Below are 19,643 nucleotides of genomic sequence, written 5' to 3' on the forward strand. Positions count from 1 at the left end.
TGTGTGTGTGTGTGTGTGTGTGTGTGTGTGTGTGTGTGTGTGTGTGTGTGTGTGTGTGTGTGTGTGTGTGTGTGTGTGTGTGTGTGTGTGTGTGTGTGTCACATGACAGTGCGTCACATGACAGTGCAGTGGCTCAGGTACGTCACTGAGGTGCTCTGCTGGCTGCAGGCAGAACAGTTTAAATGCATCTTTTTGCCATTGTCACAGGGAGCAAAGACCAACTTCTAAAATGCAAATGCTGACCCTTCATAACACGGCTCCTAGGCCATGACAAATGCCTGAAATACGGGTATGGACGCAATGAATGATTTATTGTAATAAAGTAAACAACTGAAGGAACATTTACAAATATGGAGTGTGTCAGTAACATCAGTGTTATAAATGTGCACGAGCAGTGGTGTTGCAAAGAGAAATTGAATCTTAAGTTCAACAAAAGCAAAATCCTGCAGATGCTGGGGTGAGTCCAGGAGAAAGAAAGAGCCGGAACTATGCTGGAAGTTGGCCTTTTATCTGTATGGGAGCACCAGGCCCAAGTGTTGTGAATCCGTCTGATGGCCACACCCGTGTTCCTCTGGTACCATAATGGACACATGGAAAACACAGTATCTCTTAACCACACCCGCATCACTACAGTTGGTTGGGGCTTGGCAGGGGCCATAACACATAAACATTTTTGATGTTTTGAATTACTTTCCTTCATTTTAAAGTAATTTTAAAGAGAAATAAGACATTATAACTGTTACTGAGAATTGACTTCTGCTCAGTAATTGAACCTTTGGTCCACAAGAGGACACTGCAGCACAGCTCTGTCCATAGTCCTAAAATGGGATGTGGACGCAGAGACTTTCTGTACTGGTGGAACAGAAGTGGCTTTTAGAACTGCACAGCTTCTTATCAAGTTAATAGGGGTCCATCCTGTCCATTTTTCTTCTCCATGGCATTTTTCTGGCTAAAAGTACGGTGGCCCTGAGAGTTCAACTCACTGCAACTTAAGAAAATACATGAAAATAGACAAAACACAAACAAATTACGAAAACACAGCCGCATTAAAATAAAACACAACTGCATTAACAGAAAATAATTACATTAACAGTAAACACAAATGTATTAACAGAAAACAGAACTGCATTAACAGAAAACAACTGCATTAACAGAAAACACAAACACATTAACAGAAAACATAATAGCATTAACCAAAAACACAACCACATTAACAGAAAACACAACTGCATTCACACAAAACACGCAAAAGCATTAACAGAAAAACACAAACCGCATTAACAGAAAAGACAACAGCATTAACAAAACACAAACTGCATTAACAGAAAACACAAACGTATCAACAGAAAACACAAATGCATTAACAGAAAACACAACAACATTAACAGAAAATACAAATGCTTTAACAGAAATCAGAAATCAGAAACGCATAAACACAAAACATAACTGGAAAACCACGTTATGGAAGTGAGCCACACCGGATGCACTGATTTATCTGCAATAAAATATATTAAACTAAATTATTTTGTGTCTGTAATTATATATAAGAATTTATACAAGTAACAACCTGGAGCCGCAACTATCATAGACCGGTCACGTCACGCGAGACCACCGTGTCCAAACCTCCATCTGCTGCCTCCATGTAATTAATAAATAGATAAAAAACACTTTTATATCAATCCACCATTTTTATTTAAGCCATTTAAGTGCGATGTTGGAGAGAAAACAGCTTCTGCTGATCGTGTGGTGAAGTTCGCTAACGCTTCATGTCACACATCATCTCCTTTTTAGTTCAGACTAGTGATACATTATTTTCAGATATTCCATCTGGAAAACCTGGGAACTTTGAAAACTTGCTGGAGGGCTGTCCTCCACCAGAGGGCGCTCTGTCCTCAGATCCTCTCCATCACCACTGTGTAGTTTTTATTTCATCACTGATCGTAATATAATATTTAGAGCGTTTCAGTCAAAACTCAAACGTTCGTCAGGAGAAGTTTGAAAAACACCTTCCCCTTCTCCAAAGGTCAGAGGTCAGTGTGTCAGGTATGTGTGTGTGTGTGTGTGTGTGTGTGTGTGTGTGTGTGTGTGTGTGTGTATGTATGTGCGTGTGTGTGCATGTGTGTGTGTGTGTGTGTGTGTATACACACAAAAGCACACACACACACACACACCGGCCATTTGACCCAAGCAACTCACACCTACTTGTAATGATGTCATGTACATTTCACAGCTATGTGTGTGTGTGTGTGTGTGTGTGTGTATTTCTGACACATTCTGCTGAAGGGTGTGTGTGGTTGAGTGAGTAGTATTGTAATGAAGAAGATACTGGTTCTTTTTTTATCAAAGGACGATGATGTGAGGAGGAGAGAAGGAGGAAACTGCCACATAACTTGCTGTGACGTGATGAGGGCTCTGATCCAGTGTGCAGAGAGACAGGTAGTGGGGAGGTGAGACAAGCCGCTAGAAGGTGAGACAGGCTGTGAAGAGGTGAGACAGGCAGACAGGCTGTGAGGAGATGAGACAGGCTGTGAAGAGGTGAGACAGGCAGACAGACAGGCTGTGAGGAGATGAGATAGGCTGTGAGGAGGTGAGACGGGCTGTGAGCTGCAAGCGACAGGCTGTGGGGAGGTGAGACGGGCAGACAGACAGGTTGTGTCAGAGCTTGACGGTGTTGGTTCTTCTGATCTGCTGAAGGTTCGTTCAGACTGAAATCTTTAATATTTCATGTTTTATATATTTTGGTTACATTAATATTTGTTATTTCTGCTATGACATGTTATATTGATGACATCATAAGAGTTGAATGTAAACACTTTGCAGTTACAACTACAGTTCTGTTTGGAAATAGATAAATGCATTGTCATTATTATTAGTATTTCTGATTATTTTATTATTGTTGTGATTATTATTACTGTTCTCACTGATACGGTGCTGTTTGTGTTGTGAGGTTCCATGTTCTGCTGATAAATATAGATATAGATGGTAAATAATATAGTCATATTTAGTCATATTTAGTCATATTTAATCATATTTATTCATATTTAATCACATTTGGTTGAACATGAGAGCAGAATGTTTCTTTAATATTTTGTTGCGGTCAGTAAAACTGTTGTAGAAAGTAACTGAGTACAAAAACTTAGTTACTTTACTTAATAACAACAATAATAATAAAAAAAACCACACTATAATAATGATTATGCTGTGAAATAACAAAATACATTTTCCAAGTATCTGTACTTCATTATATTCGGTTTTCAGGAACTGAATCTGTTAATAAAGTACAAATTTAACTTATATGATCAAACTGCTGATCAGTAATATATATTGTCAATGATAATCAGGATCTGCAGAAGTACTTTATGAAGTATTATTATCGCCTCTGTTATGTAGATGACACATACTTTTACTCTGTTAAGTGTAAGAGCCAGTGCTTTTCTGCTTTTACTGTAGTAAAACCATCAACAGGGTGTCTGTAGAACCTGTAGGACCAGTCTAGGGAGTCTAGCGAGTCTAGCCAGTCTAACCAGTAGAACCAGTCCAACAAATAGTACCAGTAGAATCAGTCTAACCAATCTAACTGTGGCGGACCAAGGGCGTGGTTAAGCCGCAGCTGCAGATGGCAGCATGGCTTCCTTCCCGCAGCTGCCCGGCTCCCCCGAGTCGGCTGAATCAGTGCGTGTAACTTTACTCTCAGGTCCATAACTTACTGTATCTCGCTCTTACTGGTGCTAGGACTTGGGTGTATCAATACGCCACTGATTTTAATTTCCCCCTCAAAGGTCCCACCTAGGGCATTGGCCTGCGACTGCTCCCAGTTTTCTTTCATTAGGTCTAGCACACCCTGGGTCTCCTGCCGAAAAAGGGGCTGAAAGGGAGAACATCCCCCAGCGTTTTATTAAAGCGCTCCACCAGGCCGTCGGTCTGGGAATGGTAAACGCTGGTCCCAATTTAGCGGACACCCAGAAACTTGTAATTTTCCCGAAGTGTATGTGACATGAAGGTAGTACCCCGGTCAGTCAGGATTTCCATCGGAATCCCGACCCGGAACACGACCTGAAACATCGCCTGTGCCCACTTCATAGGGTATCGTCCCGTGACTGCTCCAACGGAAAATCATCCATAGGGAGGGTCAAGGGTCAAGAAAGATCCCACTTGGGATTCCGTCGCCCTTGCACCCGTCTGTCGCCGACCCCTCAGTGTCATCGTGTGCCACGCAACACTCACATCTCCCTACCGACCGTAAACGCACTCCCCCAGCCTGTCTCATAAAAGCGTCAAACACTGGCAGATCCGTACCCAAAATCAGGAAATGCGACAGGCGGGAACTAACTGCAGCCTGTACCCTAAGCTGTTTCCCCTTGTAAATAATTTCGAGCCAGACCATCGGATACGTGTGAACATCCCCATGCACGCAACAATTTTTCCCCCATGACGCTTCCACCAAAGGCCCGGGTCGAACCAGGTGTTGCTGGATCATCGTTGCGAACAGCCCACTCACCAGGACCCAGTGGGGTTGGACGCAGCGGCCCCCAAGACATTCTCCTCCGGGAGAGGAGAATGTAGGAGAATGTCTTGGGGGCATTCTTGGGGGCTTCACACAGTCCCTAGCCCTCGGGACGGGCTAGGGACTGTGTGAAGCCCACGCCGGACCTGGGGCCGTACGCAGACCGGTTTCTCTTGCCGGCTCCTGGTTGGTGGTGGTGGGCCAGTGGCCAGTGGTTAGTGGTGTCATCCTCCAAGGAGCTCACGCTGGTGACAGCAGAGGAAGTCCCACTCCTCCTCCAGATCCACGAGGCGCTTCCGTAACCAATGGATCGGCTCCGGGCGCCGTTCACTTGGCGCCCTGCCCCTCTTGTGTCACAGTTAAGGTGGCACTTGTTCCCACAAGTGCCACAAGTGTCTCTGCCCACTGGTAGGGTTTAGGGAGGAGGATGGAGTCTTTCTGGCTGTGGGTTGCCGACATGGCGAGAGTTTTTATTGTAACTATTTAACAGAAAGGTTCGCTGGCCAAAAGGATAAATACTAATCATTTATATGTTTGGGCCCAGTATCGTGGCTAAAAAAGGTCCAGACCTGGGCCAGTGAAAAGTCTGGATCTCTGGACGATGTTTCTATCTATTCTGGCCTCAAAAATTTGGAAGGAAAAACACTGGAACCGGACAAAGTCTGATGTGAAAAAGTTTATTATGTATCTGAGTGTCTGAGCAATAAACATTGAGAGGGACTCCAAAGTCTAACTTACAAACTGATCCCTTTGACTTCCTTGTAAACCCACAAAATTCTCTCCTCCCATTACATGCTCTGCCCAGTTCAGCGCCAGAAACCGGTTTCAGCCCTGTTACCAGGGTTTTTCTCTTTTTTTCAGGGTGGTCTTCAAAATAACCAATCACAGCCTTTGTGGGGGTGAAACAATCACAGCCCTCTTACCAGGGTTTTTACATTTTTTTGGAGAAGGTTACTTCCAAGGTCCTTAGAATTCTTATGCCATATATAAGTGTATGCTCTTTCTCTTTGTCTCAGCAGTATTTGGGCCTGTTTTTTTGTAAAAATTATACATTTTTGTAGAAGACTTGAGTTATTTTTTGTTATTTAATTACTTCCCTTTTTTGGTTTATAGCACACATTTTTACTTTTTTTTTTTGATACGTATACCTTGAGTATAACATATAATCATTTTTTTTTCACGCGGGGTTACTAATTAACCACAACACCAGGAGGTGCGCCGATTCCCCTCTGCAAGACAGACAAATATTGAAAAGTTCCCCGCCTCGGATTGAACCAATCAGCGAAGCCATGCTGCTTCTCTGCAGCCCCACGCCCCTTGGTCCACCACAATAACCAGTAAAACCAGTAGAACCAGTAGAACTAATAGAACTTATAGAACCAGTAGGACCAGTAGAGCAAGTCTAACCAGTAGAACCAGTCTCACCAGTCCAACCAGTAGAACCGGTCAAAACAGCAGAACCAGTCTAACCAGTAAAACCAGCCCTTAGTGCTGTGTGCTCCCTGCAGATGAATGTGGCGCTTATCCACGACCGGCGCTGCATCGCAGCGCTCTGGGAGAAGAGGATCTGTGACAGCGCCCAGCACTGCGACAGGGAGAGCGCCAGGAGGTCCAGGAGCGCCCTCCACAGGTCAGGGCAGGGAGTGCCACCCACAACCTGCCGGGCTAGTGACTTGCTCTCGGGAATAGAACCCACAGCCTGCCCTGCAGAGTTAGTGCCTTGCTCTAGGCAGTAGAGTCCACAGCCTGTAGTGTAAGTGCCTTGCTCTGGGGTATAGAACCCATAACCTACAGTGCTAGTGCCTTACTCTCAGTCATACAGCCCACAGCCTGCAGTGTAAGTGCCTTGCTCTAGGGAATAGAGCCCATAACCTGCAGTTCTAGTACCTTACGCGAGGGAGTAGAACCCACAGCCTGCAGTGTTAGTGCCTTGCTCTGGGGAATATAACTCACAGCCTGCAGTGTTAGTGCCTTGCTCTAGGGAACAGAAAGGCCGTAGTTTATTCTGTTATGAGGTTTAGGTACTGGATGTATGTAGAACATGTGAAGCTGCCACATTCACCAACAATACAATGGATTCATTTCAGCTGCTTGATGCGACAGGGGAGCAGCTCGATGCCCAATCGAAAATCTCCACACACTTCATCCGACGGCCACTAGGGGCAGCGTCCCACCGTCAGATGCGTTTTCGCGTTGAGTGTAAAGCCGGTTTGAGCCGCTCTAACGTCCACATTGGAATAAAGTGCTGTGTTATTAATGTAACGCGTGCGTGCCACCGGATGAAGCTCAGCGTGACACCGTGCTCCGATCTTTATTCCCTTCAGTGTTTGTTAACGACGCTAACCTTGTAGCGATGCTAATCCATGTCACATGTTCCATCGTAAACATGACGCTCCAGCACGTCGGGGTCCTAAAAACAGAACCACTCATTAGCACACTGCAGGGACGCTTCAGGACACATGCACACGCCCATGTTCTGGTACTTTCTGCGACTTCTGGTGACGACAGGAACTGTACCTTATTATTATTATTATTAGTAGTAGTAGTAGTAGTAGTAGTAGTAGTAGTAGTATTGTCATTATTGTCATTATTGTTATTATTATTAGTAGTAGTAGTAGTACTGGTAGTAGTAGTAGTATTATTGTCATTATTGTTATTATTATTAGTAGTAGTTGTAGTAGTAGTATTATTATTATTGTCATTATTGTTGTTATTATTATTAGTAGTTGTATTAGTAGTATTATTATTATTGTCATTATTGTTTTTATTATTATTAGTAGTAGTAGTAGTAGTATTGGTAGTAGTAGTATTATTATTGTCATTATTGTTATTGTTATTATTATTATTGTTATCATGCAAAAGGAAAACAGTTGAAAACATTAATCTTGTGCGCCCGCCTGTCTGTCTCTCCATCTGCCTGTCTGTCTCTGTTTGTATGCCTGTCTCTCTCTGTCTGTCTGTCCGCCTGTCTGGCTGCCTGGCTGCTTGTCTGTCTCTCTGTCTGTCTGCCTGTCCGCCTGTCCGCCTGTCTGCCCTCCTGTTTATCGGCCTGTCCGCCTGTCTGTCTGTTTCTCTGTCTGTCTGCCTGTCTGTCTCTCCATCTGCCTGTCTGTCTCTGTTTGTATGCCTGTCTCTCTCTGTCTGTCCGCCTGTCTGTCTCTCTGTCCACCTGTCTGCCCCTCTGTTTGTCGGCCTGTCCACCTCTCTGTCTGCCTGTCTGTCTCTCTGTCTCGGGTTGTCCGCCTGTCCAACTGTCTCTCTGTCTGTCTCTTTGCCTGCCTGCCTGTCTGTCTCTCCGTCTGTCTGTCTCTCTGTCTGCCTGTCTGCCCCTCTGTTTGTTGGCCTGGTCACCTGTCTGTCTGTCTCTTTGCCTGCCTGCCTGTCTGTCTCTCTGTCTGTCTGTCTCTCTGTCTGCCTGTCTGCCCCTCTGTTTGTCCGCCTGTCCAACTGTCTCTGTCTCTCTGTCTGTCCGCCTGTCCACCTGTCTCTCTGTCTGTCTCTCTGTTTGTTGGCCTGTCTGTCTCTCTGTCTGTGTCTGTGTGTCTGTCATCGTGCTAGGATTATCATCTCAGATGCCGGCTGCCGTCTGGTGCGGTCACATGACCAGCGGGTGTGAGGACGGATGGAGGAGGGTTCTCAACCTGGGGTCGGGGTCCCTGCGGGGGCAGCTCCCTTATTAAGACCAGAGCTTTCCTCACCATTCACGTCTGAGGTCCTTTCGTATCAACTGGGCTTCGTCTTGGATGTTCATCTGCCTGTCTGTCCGCCTGTCGGTCTCTCTCTCTGTCTGTCTGCCTGTCTCTCTGTCCACCTGTCTGTGCGTCTGCCTGTCTGTCTCTCTGTCTGTTTGCCAGAAAGATCTTCAGGATCTTCAGGGAATCTCTTGTGTTGAGGATGTCCGCTCCGTTTGACCTTTGACCTGCTCCTATGGCGTGTCCTCTGATGGGATGGAAAACACGTCTTTAAATGTGTGCGTCTGTCTTTGGTTTTTAAGGTGGTGTAAACACCACAAGATGATGGAGCCCATTTTGGGTCGGATTCACCCTCTCGACAGTGTTTGGATGCTTCTGGTGTGTCACGTCCCCCTGCTGTGAAGGATGTTTCCAGTGGTTTTTACTTCGCCCCATCTGCTCAGAGTCCATCCAGACCGGAAATCCCAAATCCACCAAATCGCAAATATGAAACATGTTCAATATTAAGGATATTCTGAAGGGGGGGGCCGAGACGGAACGGCGGCCTTGACACTGTGACCCCTCAGGGGACGCGCAGCTCAGGAAGGAACGTCATCTTGTTGATTTGTGGCGACAACACTCATCTAGGGAGTGTTTTTGTGACGTGTCGTGTCCCACACACCTCAGTCCACCTGGCAGTGGCTGCATCGTCCTCCATGTTGCTTTACTCCGTTGAGCTCCAGGGATTTGCCAGATTTGTGGTTTTGAGTCGTGTCTGGTTGTGGTCGTAGTCGTTGACGTGGACATGGACGTGGATGTTGTCGTGGATGTGGACGTGGACGTGGAAGTGGTCGTGGACGTGGACGTTGTCGTGGACCTGGACATGGACGTGTACGTGGTCGTGGTCGTTGTCGTGGACGTGGTCGTGGACGTGGTCGTAGACGTGGACGTTGTCGTGGTCGTGGTCGTGGTTGTAGTCATTGTTGTTGTCATGGTCGTGGCCGTTGTCGTGGTCGTGGATGTGGTTCTGGACATGGACGTGGAGGTGGTCGTGGACATGGACGTTGTCGTGGTCACGGTCGTTGTTGTGGTCGTGGACGTGGACATGGTCGTGGTCGTAGTCGTTGTCATGGACGTCGTCGTAGGCATGGATGTGGACGTTGTCATGGTTGTGGTCGTGGTCATAGTCGTTGTCGTGGACGTGGTCATGGACATTGTCGTGGTCGTGTTCGTAGTCGTAGTCGTTGTCGTGGACGTGGTCGTGGACGTGGTCGTTGTCGTGGTCGTAGTCGTTGTCATGGACGGGGTCGTGGACATTGTCGTGGACGTGGACGTGGTCGTTGTCGTGGTCGTGGTCGTTGTCGCGGACGTTGACGTTGTCATGGTCGTGGCGTTGTCGTAGTCATTGTCGTGGACATGGTCATAGACGTGGACGTGGTCGTAGTCGTTGTCGTGGACGTGGTCGTGGTCGTTGTCGTGGTTGTAGTCGTGGTCGTGGTCGTGGTCGTGGTTGTAGTCGTTGTCGTGGTAGTGGACGTGGACGTTGTCGTGGTCGTAGTCGTTGTCATGGGTGTGGTCGTGGTCGTGGATGTGGATGTTGTCGTGGTCGTAGTCGTTTTCGTGGATGTGGTAGTGGACGTTGTCGTGGTCGTTGTCATGGACGTGGTCGTGGTCGTTGTCGTGGTTGTAGTCGTTGTCGCTGACGTGGTCGTGGTCGTTGTCGTGGTTGTAGTCGTTGTCGTGGTAGTGGACGTGGACGTTGTCGTGGTCGTAGTCGTTGTCATGGGTGTGGTCGTGGATGTGGATGTTGTCGTGGTCGTAGTCGTTTTCGTGGATGTGGTAGTGGACGTTGTCGTGGTCGTTGTCATGGACGTGGCCGTAGTCGTTGTCGTGGACATGGTTGTGGTCGTGGTCGTGGTCGTAGTCGTGGACGTGGTCGTGGACGTGGTCGTGGTCGTTGTCGTGGTTGTAGTCGTTGTCGTGGACGTGGTAGTGGACGTGGACGTTGTCGTGATCGTGGTCATAGTCGTTGTCATGGACGTGGTCGTGGACGTGGATGTTGTCGTGGTCGTAGTCGTTTTCGTGGATGTGGTCGTAGTCGTTGTCGTGGTCGTGGTCGTAGTCGTTGACGTGGTCGTGGACGTTGTCGTGGTTGTAGTCGTTGTCGTGGACGTGGTCGTATTCGTTGTCGTGGACGTGGTCGTAGTTGCTGTCATGGACATGGTCGTGGACGTGGTCGTGGACGTTTACGTTGTTGTGGACGTGGTCGTAGTCATAGTCGTTGTCGTAGTCGTGGTCGTGGACGTGGTCGTGGTCGTGGACGTAGTCGTGGTCGTGGACGTTGTCGTGGTCGTGGACGTTGTCGTGGTCTTGGACATTGTCGTGGTCGTGGACGTGGACGTGGTCGTTGTCGTGGGCGTGGACGCTGACGCTGACGCGGTTGTTTTGTTGGGTGCGTCGGTGTCGTGTGGTCTCTCTCATTTTCAGGCTTTATCTGAGGGAAAGTCATCAAGCACCTGAAGCTAAAAACCTGATTAAACCTGTTCATGATCCACTGTGTCTCCATCCCAGTGGAGCGGTGTTGAGAGAGTGTGTCGTGTCCTTTGAGAAATAAAACGTTCATATTTCATTTCCTTCCTGTTTTACCTTCCTGCAGGACGCCGTGGAAAGTTTGCAGCTTTGATCAGCTCCAAGCAATCAAAGCTCTAATTACTGTGTACAACCAGATCTGTGTGTGTGTGTGTGTGTGTGTGTGTGTGTGTGCGCGCGCTCTGGTATGGTCAGTGAGATTATCAGTGGCGTCATTACTGCTGACCAACCAAATGGAATAATCCCTCTGGCACACTCTCTCTCACACACACACACACACACACACACCTAAAAGTAGCCCTGGAATTCACAGCATCTAGTTTAAACACACTGGAGACACACGCACCGTATTTACACTCACACATTCTCTGTCTCCTTTTGTCTTCCAACAAAGATTCACACGTGCACGCCCCAACGTGCACGTGACAGGTGGACAGATCAGTAAAAATGTGTACACAAGTAGAAGAACCGTGACTCGGAAACAACAACAACAAGAGAAATGTGTGAGTGGAAAGCAGCGAGCTCACGGTGCAGCGCCGAGTCTGCTTAGCTCCAAACATTCACAAGCTTCACATGGCAGCACAGCGTTGCCATGGCGACTGGGCCTCTGATAACCTGCTCTGAATGTTGCTGATAAAGTTGACATCTGACGTTCTACAGTATGAGTACTGCAGTATTAGTAGAGGTACACACTCACAAACAAGGTACAAACTACAAATATAAAGGATAAAACCTATCACATTACGGGAGCGGTTACACACACACACACACACACACACACACACACACACACACACACACACACACACACACCGTGCTGAAACTGATAGGCTGCAGTTGATTGATGGATTAATAAAAGGTTGTAAAAGTGAAGTTGATATGAGCGTTAAGAACCAGCTGTCACTGATCTGTCTGTCTTCCTGTCTGTCTGCCTGACTGATGTATGTGTGTACATGTGTGTATGTATGAGGCTTTGTGGTGAACTCCACTCAAATGTTTACATGTTGATTTCTTTGCCCCATTGTATTTCTTTCCTCATTGTAACTCTTGTCAAAAATTGGAATATTTAGTGAAGCGCTCCCTGAATCCCTCTACAACGTTAGACCAAACCTGTTGGGATCAAACCGCTCGATTTGTTGTGTATGTGGCTCAGGAACTCTGGGAGGAGTGGCGCGGCACAATTTGCATACAGTAATAATAAAATGTGCAAGAGGTGGAGGGTGAGCGGCTCAGTGGGTGGAGTGGGTCATCTAGTCATCGGAACCTTCCCACTACGAGGCGACCCTCCTGGGGGCGTGCCGTAGTGCCCTTGAGCAAGACACTTAACCCCTGACTGCTCCCCGGGCGTTGTGATGCTGCCAGCACATTAAAAAAACAACACTTCTTAACCCTTTGCATCCCACTAGAATCAGAACAGTAACAGAACCTCTCATGTCGTCAGGCTGAGAGAAGAATGGGTCGTCCGGCTAGAGAACCGAAACAAACACCTGAAGAACATCAATGACAACTACGTCCGCAAGGCCAAGCAGCCCACAGCGGCCGAGCCGAGCGGCGGGGCGGAGCAGAGTGACGGGGCGGAGCAGAGCGACGGGGCGGAGCAGAGCGACGGGGCGGAGGAGAGCGACGGGGCGGAGCAGAGCGAAGGGGCGGAGTACAGCCAGGAATGAGGACACGATCCACACCGATCCAGGAGCAGCTTCCCTTCGCTTCACCGTCCTACTCAGAAGAGCATTGCCCCCCCAGCCGTTAGTTTAACATGTTGGGTTGTTTATTCCTTGAATATTCGCTGCTAAACTGGTCCCTGATCAGTCTCTGGATCCAGTTTCAACATAGATGAGCGTCCATGTGACAGATGTTTGTTTGTTGCGGCTCCTTTACCTTGGGTCCAGGTGTTCAGGTGCCAGGATGGCAGCCTTACATTCAGCCCAGCTGTAAACATGTCACTTCATCTGGATGCACCGTACATCTGATACTGGTGCAACTCTGGGAATAATTAAGAAAAATCTGCTAAGAATAAAGAAATAATAGAAAAGCTCACGACTGTGTCTGTGATTGGTCTGAACATCCACAAAGTCAATAGAACCTAAAGCTTCAAACCAGCGTGTGATTCTGCCTCGTCACAAAGATTTTACATTCTTTAATTATCCACTAAATCCCTCGAAAGGAGTTTTCTGCCGCTGTGGAGACCCAGCCCCATCTAGGATGTAGGATCTAGGATCACCCCGATCCGGATCCAGACTTTGAAACATGACCAGGTCCTGATCACTGGTTCAAGCCTCAACGCTCCATCTACTGGATGTAAAGAACAATGTAGAGGAAACAGACATTATAGACATTCAGAGCCATTAATTCAGACGTAAATACTTTTTTTTTTTAACAAATGATAAATGATCAATCTGATTAAAAATAAAAAAAACCTAATACAGCAACAAAACAAATTCAAGGCCCCTCTTGATTTGGAGGCAGAGCTTGCGTTGAGCTGAATCCCAAGTCTGGCGTGGGTTTGCTGAAGCAGGGTGGGCTCAGCTCCCTCTGATGCAGAGAGCTGTAACATGGAGGCAGCTGAGGGTCCACAGGGGTAAGGACGAGCGGGGCCCCTCGCTGGGACGCGCCTCCCTGTGGAGCATTTGGTCTCCTGTGGGAACGGGAAATTCTGGCCACCAATCATGTCTCGAACCACATCCATGTATTCCTCTTCCTCCTGAGGGCCCACCACCCTGTGGGGTTCGGGCTTGGCCGTGGTCTCTGGTCGCCTCCTGTTTCACATTTTTCCACCTCATCTTGCTCCATCGTGCTCTCCTGTCCACACCCTGTGGCATTAACATCTCCACCCATATGTCATTCTCCATGCTGCTGCTGCTGCTGCGCCCTCTGTATGAGAAGACCTTCCTTACTATGGAGCTACAACGTGACCTTCCCCTCTGCAGCAGTTAATGGGTCTCAGCAGGTGTAACAGCAACCAGAGTGTTGAGGACCGTACCACTTAAAAAGCTTGTCAGTAAGATTTAACTGAACAGCGCCACCTAGCGGCAGCCAGAGGAGGGTCACCCAGGACAGCTTTAAAACCTCCAAACATGATGGTCTGTTTGTGGTGGAGGGAATGGAAAACGTAACTGACGCAAACTTTAAATATCACAAACAGCAGCGGTAGGACCAGCAGGTAGACACAAAGCTCACGGCCTGACACCTCTTTTATTTCTGTTTTGTAACTCAGGGTCAGAACAACATCAAGTAGAAATAGACATTTCAGAAACGTCCAATTTGTCCAAGAAGACTTCAACTAAAAAGTCTCCACTGAGAGGTTCTTCACAAGGTGTGGAAATTTAACATAGTTCTATGTACTGTACCAAAAGGCTGAGCACCAAATAGAACTTAGTGGGAAAAAAAATAAAATTAAAAAAATTATATATATATATATATATATATATATATATATATATATATATTTGTTTTTTTTCTACTCAGGAGAAACTACTACTCAAGAAACGGATCCCATGTTTCAGATGTTTTGAATAAAACTGAAATACCTTTACAGCCCTGTGTGTGTGTGTGTGTGTGTGTGTGTGTGTGTGTGTGTGTGTGTGTGTGTGTGTGTGTGTGTGTGTGTGTGTGTGTGTGTGTCCCCAACATGGCCAAAACTATTTCTTCTTCTTCTTGCTTTTCTTCCCTCCTTCTCCCTGCTGCGAGCTGGAGTCCCCTCCTCCGCCCTTCTGCGTGCGAGTCTTCAGCTTGGGGATCATCTCCGCCACGTAGAACATCACGTCTTTACCTGACACACACACACACACACACACACACACACACACACACACACACACACACACACACACACACACACACACACACACACACACACACACACACACACACACACACACACACACAGACAGACAGACAGACAGACAGACAGACAGACAGACAGACAGACAGACAGAAGCCTCCTTCAGGTTCAGAGTGGCCTCGTTCTCTTTGGTCTGAATGGAGATGCTCTAGTGCTTAAAGTGGCTTCTACATGCGTCACACATCTTAACCCGCTGCTCTATATGGAAAATACACCTCCAGCGAAAACAGCAATTTGCAAAAATGCATTTTTTTTTTCTTCTTTATTTCACATTGTGGGGACTGGACCTGCGTCTTGTTTGTTGTTCGTCATGACTCACGGGAGGTGAACTTCTCCAAGCACAAGCTTCCGTCTTCCTGCTTGAGCTGAACCCTGACGCGACCTCTGAACTGTACGTCTCTGTTCCACTCCCTGGGGTGCACCTTGTTCTGACACACACACACACACACACACACACACACACACACACACACACACACACACACACACACACACACACACACACACACACACACACACACACACACACACACACACACACACACACTAAAATCCCATCTGATGGACCATGACAACAGTCCAGGTGTAGTCAGACATCTTGGAACCAGCTGTGTGTTCTACCTCCACGTAGACGTTCATCCCAGCAGCCGTCAACACGTCTCTGATCTCAGAACACGAGGGGTTCTCCACCGCCTGGAAAACATAAGTCATAAAATGAAGATACTTTATTAAACACAAAGCGAAATTCCAGAGTTGCAGCAGCAATGATATACATGACAAAACACACATAATGTACAAAAACACACATTTTTAATCTAAATATACACACACACACACACACACACACACACACACACACACACACAACATAATGTGTATATACATATAAAATAACTACTGTACCGTATCAAAATAAATAAAATAAAATAGAATCTAACTGAGTGAAAGGTAAAGCTTAAAAGTGGGAGTTAAATGTAAAGTAAACATGTGTCTTGTGCTTGGGCATCAGAGGAGGAGTTTCCTCTCCTGGAACAGGGCGGAGTCATCGTAGCTGCTGCTGCGCTGCAGGAAGGAGCCTCTGGCTGAACGCACTGTGTTGTGTGAGCAGCAGGTTGTGTAGGGGCTGTGCAGTGTTGTCATGACGCTGAGCAGCAGGTTGTGTAGGGGCTGTGCAGTGTTGTCATGACGCTGAGCAGCAGGTTGTGTAGGGGCTGTGCAGTGTTGTCATGACGCTGAGCAGCAGGTTGTGTAGGGGCTGTGCAGTGTTGTCATGACGCTGAGCAGCAGGTTGTGTAGGGGCTGTGCAGTGTTGTCATGGCGCTGAGCAGCAGGTTGTGTAGGGGCTGTGCAGTGTTGTCATGACGCTGAGCAGCAGGTTGTGTAGGGGCTGTGCAGTGTTGTCATGGCGCTGAGCAGCAGGTTGTGTAGGGGCTGTGCAGTGTTGTCATGGCGCTGAGCAGCAGGTTGTGTAGGGGCTGTGCAGTGTTGTCATGACATTGAGCAGCAGGTTGTGTAGGGGCTTTGCAGTGTTGTCATGGCGCTGAGCAGCAGGTTGTGTAGGGGCTGTGCAGTGTTGTCATGGCGCTGAGCAGCAGGTTGTGTAGGGGCTGTGCAGTGTTGTCATGACACTGAGCAGCAGGTTGTGTAGGGGCTGTGCAGTGTTGTCATGACACTGAGCAGCAGGTTGTGTAGGGGCTGTGCAGTGTTGTCATGACGCTGAGCAGCTTGTGCAACATCCTTCTCTCCACACGCAGCTCTAGGGGCCCCAGAGCGGCCCCCCGCACACCCTTCTTCATGACTTTGTTCAGTTTCTTGGAGTCTCTGGCTCTAAAGCTGCTGCATCAACAGACGACGGCAAAGAAAACTGCAGGAGCCACAACAGACTGGTAGAAGATCTGCAACATGCTGCTGCACACACTGAAGGAGCTGAGCTTCCTCAAGACGTACAGTCTGCTCTGTCCCTTCCTGTAGAAGCCTCAGTGCTGCATTTCCAGTCCAGTCTGTTGTCCAGGTGAACGCCAAGGTACCTGTCACCCTCCCCCACCTCCACCTCTCTCCCGGGATGGAAACAGTGTTCGGCTTCGTCCCGGTCCTCCTGAAATCCACACCCATCTCCTTCGTCTTGGTCGCATTTAAGAGGTGGTGGTTGTTTCCACATCATGCCACAAAGTGCTCCACCAGTTCCCTGTGCTCAGTCTACCGTCCACCAGCGATACATCCCACACCTGCAGAGTCATCCCAAAATGTCTGCAGATGACAGGACTCTGAGTTGTATTAGAAGTCTGGGGTACACAGGGTGAAGAGGAAAGGTGAGGGTACAGTCCCCTGCGGTGCTCCTGTGTTGTTAAGCACCAGCTCAGACACACGTTCCCTCAGCCGCACAAACGGTGGTCTGTCCGTCAGGTCGTCGATCATCCAGGAGGTGGTGGAGGCCTCCACCTTCATCTCTTGGAGCTCTACTCGCAGCGGCAGTGCAGGCCGGATTGTTTTGAAAAAACTGGAAAAATGAAAATCATGACCCTCACAGCGCTGCCTGCTTTGTTCAGGTGAGCGTGGGCTCGCTGAAGCAGGTCGATGATGGCGTCTTCAACTCCAACCTTGGGGCGGGAGGTAAACTGCAGTGGGTCCAGAGAGGTGCTCACCTGAGGTGTGAGACAGGCCAATATCAGTCTCTCCAGGACTTTCACCATGTATGATGTTAAGGTCACCGCTCTGTTGTCATTGAGGGCAGGTGGAGAGGACATCTTAGGCACCGGAACAAGGCAGGATGTTTTCCACAGCACTGGAACCTTCCCCTGGCTCAGGCTGAGGTTAAAGTGTGCTGTAGAATCCCACAAAGCTGCTCCGTGCAAACCTTGAGGATCCTGGGGCTGATACCATCCAGATCCGCAGCCTTGTTCTTGTGCGGTCTCTCCAGCTGCCTCTTCACCTGACGACAGGCAAGGTGAAGAGGCAGCTGGTGAAGAGGCAGGTCATTCCTGACCACACGTCCCGCACCTTGTTTTGCTGGAGCTTGCTCTGCAGCTTCTGCCTGTTTGCCTCCGTGCTCTGCCTCAGTCTCACTTCCAGCTCCTTCTGCACACTCCTCAGTGACTCCCCGTCCCTGAAGGCTCCTCTCCCTGTGCAGCGGCTCCTTCAGGCGGCTGCTGAGCCAGGGCTTGTTACTGTGGAAACATGGCGGAGTCGCGGCGGGGACAGAAGTGGATGTGCTCTGTGATACAGTCGGTCGTGGAGCTGATGTCATCACCGTGCGACTCGCACAGTACGTCCCCGTCTGGGGCCTCAAAACGCCCTGAAGAGTCTCATCTGCTTCCTGCGACCTCCTCACAGTCCTTGTGGTCCCAGGTTGCTGCTGAACAATGGGTGTGGAGGTGGGGGTGAGAAGCACCACATTGTGATCTGATCTGCCAAGAGGGGGGGGGGGGGGGGGGGGTTGGAGGACACACTTTCGGCGACTTCTGGTGACGACAGGAACTGTACCTTCTTCTTCTTCTTATTATTATTATTATTATTATTATTATTATTATTATTATTATTATTCAGACCCCCACTGACCCCCACGCTGTGTGGAACTACGTTGATAGCCATCGTGTACATGTTTTATTTCCTGGAGCTGGAGATAAACGCACCTTCCCTTCCCAGCGGGGATCCTCCTCCCCTCCGCCAGACTCTTCTTACTGTTGATGTAGATCGGGTACAGGCACAGGAACCTACAGCCGGAACGAGGCGACACATTGCGGGGATTAAACTCACCCCGGACGGGAAGACCGGACCCGGTCAGTGACACGTCTCCTTCTTGTTAGCATTAGCCCTCCCCCTACACTTTGCAACGTTTCATTAGCCTCGGTGCTAACACGCGGCTCCCCACAAACCTCTCCTTGTCCGCGGGGTTCTGGCTCAGATGTGCCATCTTCTCCGGGGTCCTCCCTGCTCGTTGTGGGGACGGGACGACGGTGGACGGTGCTCGGTGCTCGGTGCTCGGTGCCCGGTGTCTGGTTCTCAGCGCAGCGTCGGGGCTGCAGCTGAAGTACAGTTACCACGTGACTGTGACGTCATACCGGACCGGAAGTGGCTCTTGGGGTCTGAAAGCCCCCCCCCCATGGAGGAGTGCAGATTTATTCTTTTTAAATTTATTAATTTGATATTTTCTATCATTTATGTTATTATACTATTATTTTGCACGATTTAAGTTATTGTGGGACTAATAAAGGTTTATCTTATCTTATCTTATTTCTCTTGCCCTGGTGTTTGAAATGAATCAACCCTTAATAAAAAACAGTCCCCGCCCCACTCCTCCCATTTTTTATAATTGAATTAAATGTCTCCGGGCTGCTCTCCATCTGTTAAAGGACAGGATTTTAAAATGTGGCGACCCTGCTGTGGCCCCTGCAGACCACCAGGGGTCCCTGCTGTGGCCCCTGCAGACCACCAGGGGTCCCTGCTGTGGCCCCTGCAGACCACCAGGGGTCCCTGCTGTGGCCCCTGCAGACCACCAGGGGTCCCTGCTGTGGCCCTTGCAGACCACCATCGTTTTGCTGTGGTTGCAGACCCATCATCGTTTTGCTGTTGTTGTTTTTTTGACATGTTGGCCAAAATTGTCTATCAATTACTTTTTGACGCAGAGACAAAATAGTGCATGCAAACGGCTCATTCAGGTTGTGTGATTTTATCGTTTTGTGATTTTATCAACAGGGTCGTTGTAAAGTTTTTGTGAAGTTAAAGAATAAAAGTTACGTTACGCTACGTTAAGATACGTCACGTTTCTATGGGTGTTTATGTGGAGTCCTAAAGTTCTTCCTCTCTCTATCAGCGGGCATGCCCCAGGGCTCCATACGAGGACCACTGCTGTTCTCCATGTACATGAATAATCTTTGTGATCATTTATCAAACGCTGCGTTCCATTCGTATGCAGATGACAGTTATCTGCTGCTCCTCCCTTCAGCACAAACCTTTGAATTCCTGCAGTCTGCCTCTCATGTTGTTCGGTCCCATTTTGCTTCAGTTGGTGTTAAATGCAGACGTATCCAAACGCATGCTA

At 48.3% G+C, this 19,643-nt stretch overlaps 2 protein-coding genes across 3 annotated transcripts; one reads left to right on the plus strand and one right to left on the minus strand.

Annotated features, from left to right (window-relative positions):
* Positions 1 to 2,502: 2,502 nt before the first annotated feature.
* On the plus strand, positions 2,503 to 12,792 carry LOC307233195 (uncharacterized protein). Of its 2 annotated transcripts, none has more exons than XM_080004436.1 (3): positions 2,503 to 2,694; positions 6,013 to 6,215; positions 12,206 to 12,792. In XM_080004436.1, exons 2-3 carry the CDS (start codon positions 6,013 to 6,015, stop codon positions 12,429 to 12,431), a joined length of 429 nt encoding a protein of 142 aa, XP_079860562.1. In that variant the 5' UTR covers positions 2,503 to 2,694; the 3' UTR covers positions 12,432 to 12,792. The 2 variants fall into 2 exon arrangements, with proteins under 2 accessions (XP_079860562.1, XP_079860563.1); XM_080004437.1 differs by having other exon boundaries at positions 6,013 to 6,134.
* Positions 12,793 to 13,925: 1,133 nt separating this feature from the next.
* On the minus strand, positions 13,926 to 18,637 carry srp19 (signal recognition particle 19). Its single transcript, XM_080004438.1, has 5 exons — positions 18,478 to 18,637; positions 18,239 to 18,315; positions 15,227 to 15,297; positions 14,925 to 15,033; positions 13,926 to 14,533 (listed from the first exon to the last, which is right to left on the minus strand). Exons 1-5 carry the CDS (start codon positions 18,513 to 18,515, stop codon positions 14,403 to 14,405), a joined length of 426 nt encoding a protein of 141 aa, XP_079860564.1. The 5' UTR covers positions 18,516 to 18,637; the 3' UTR covers positions 13,926 to 14,402.
* Positions 18,638 to 19,643: the final 1,006 nt, after the last annotated feature.

Source organism: Zeus faber (assembly GCF_960531495.2).
Source record: "Zeus faber genome assembly, chromosome: 7".
Lineage (NCBI taxonomy): Eukaryota > Metazoa > Chordata > Actinopteri > Zeiformes > Zeidae > Zeus > Zeus faber.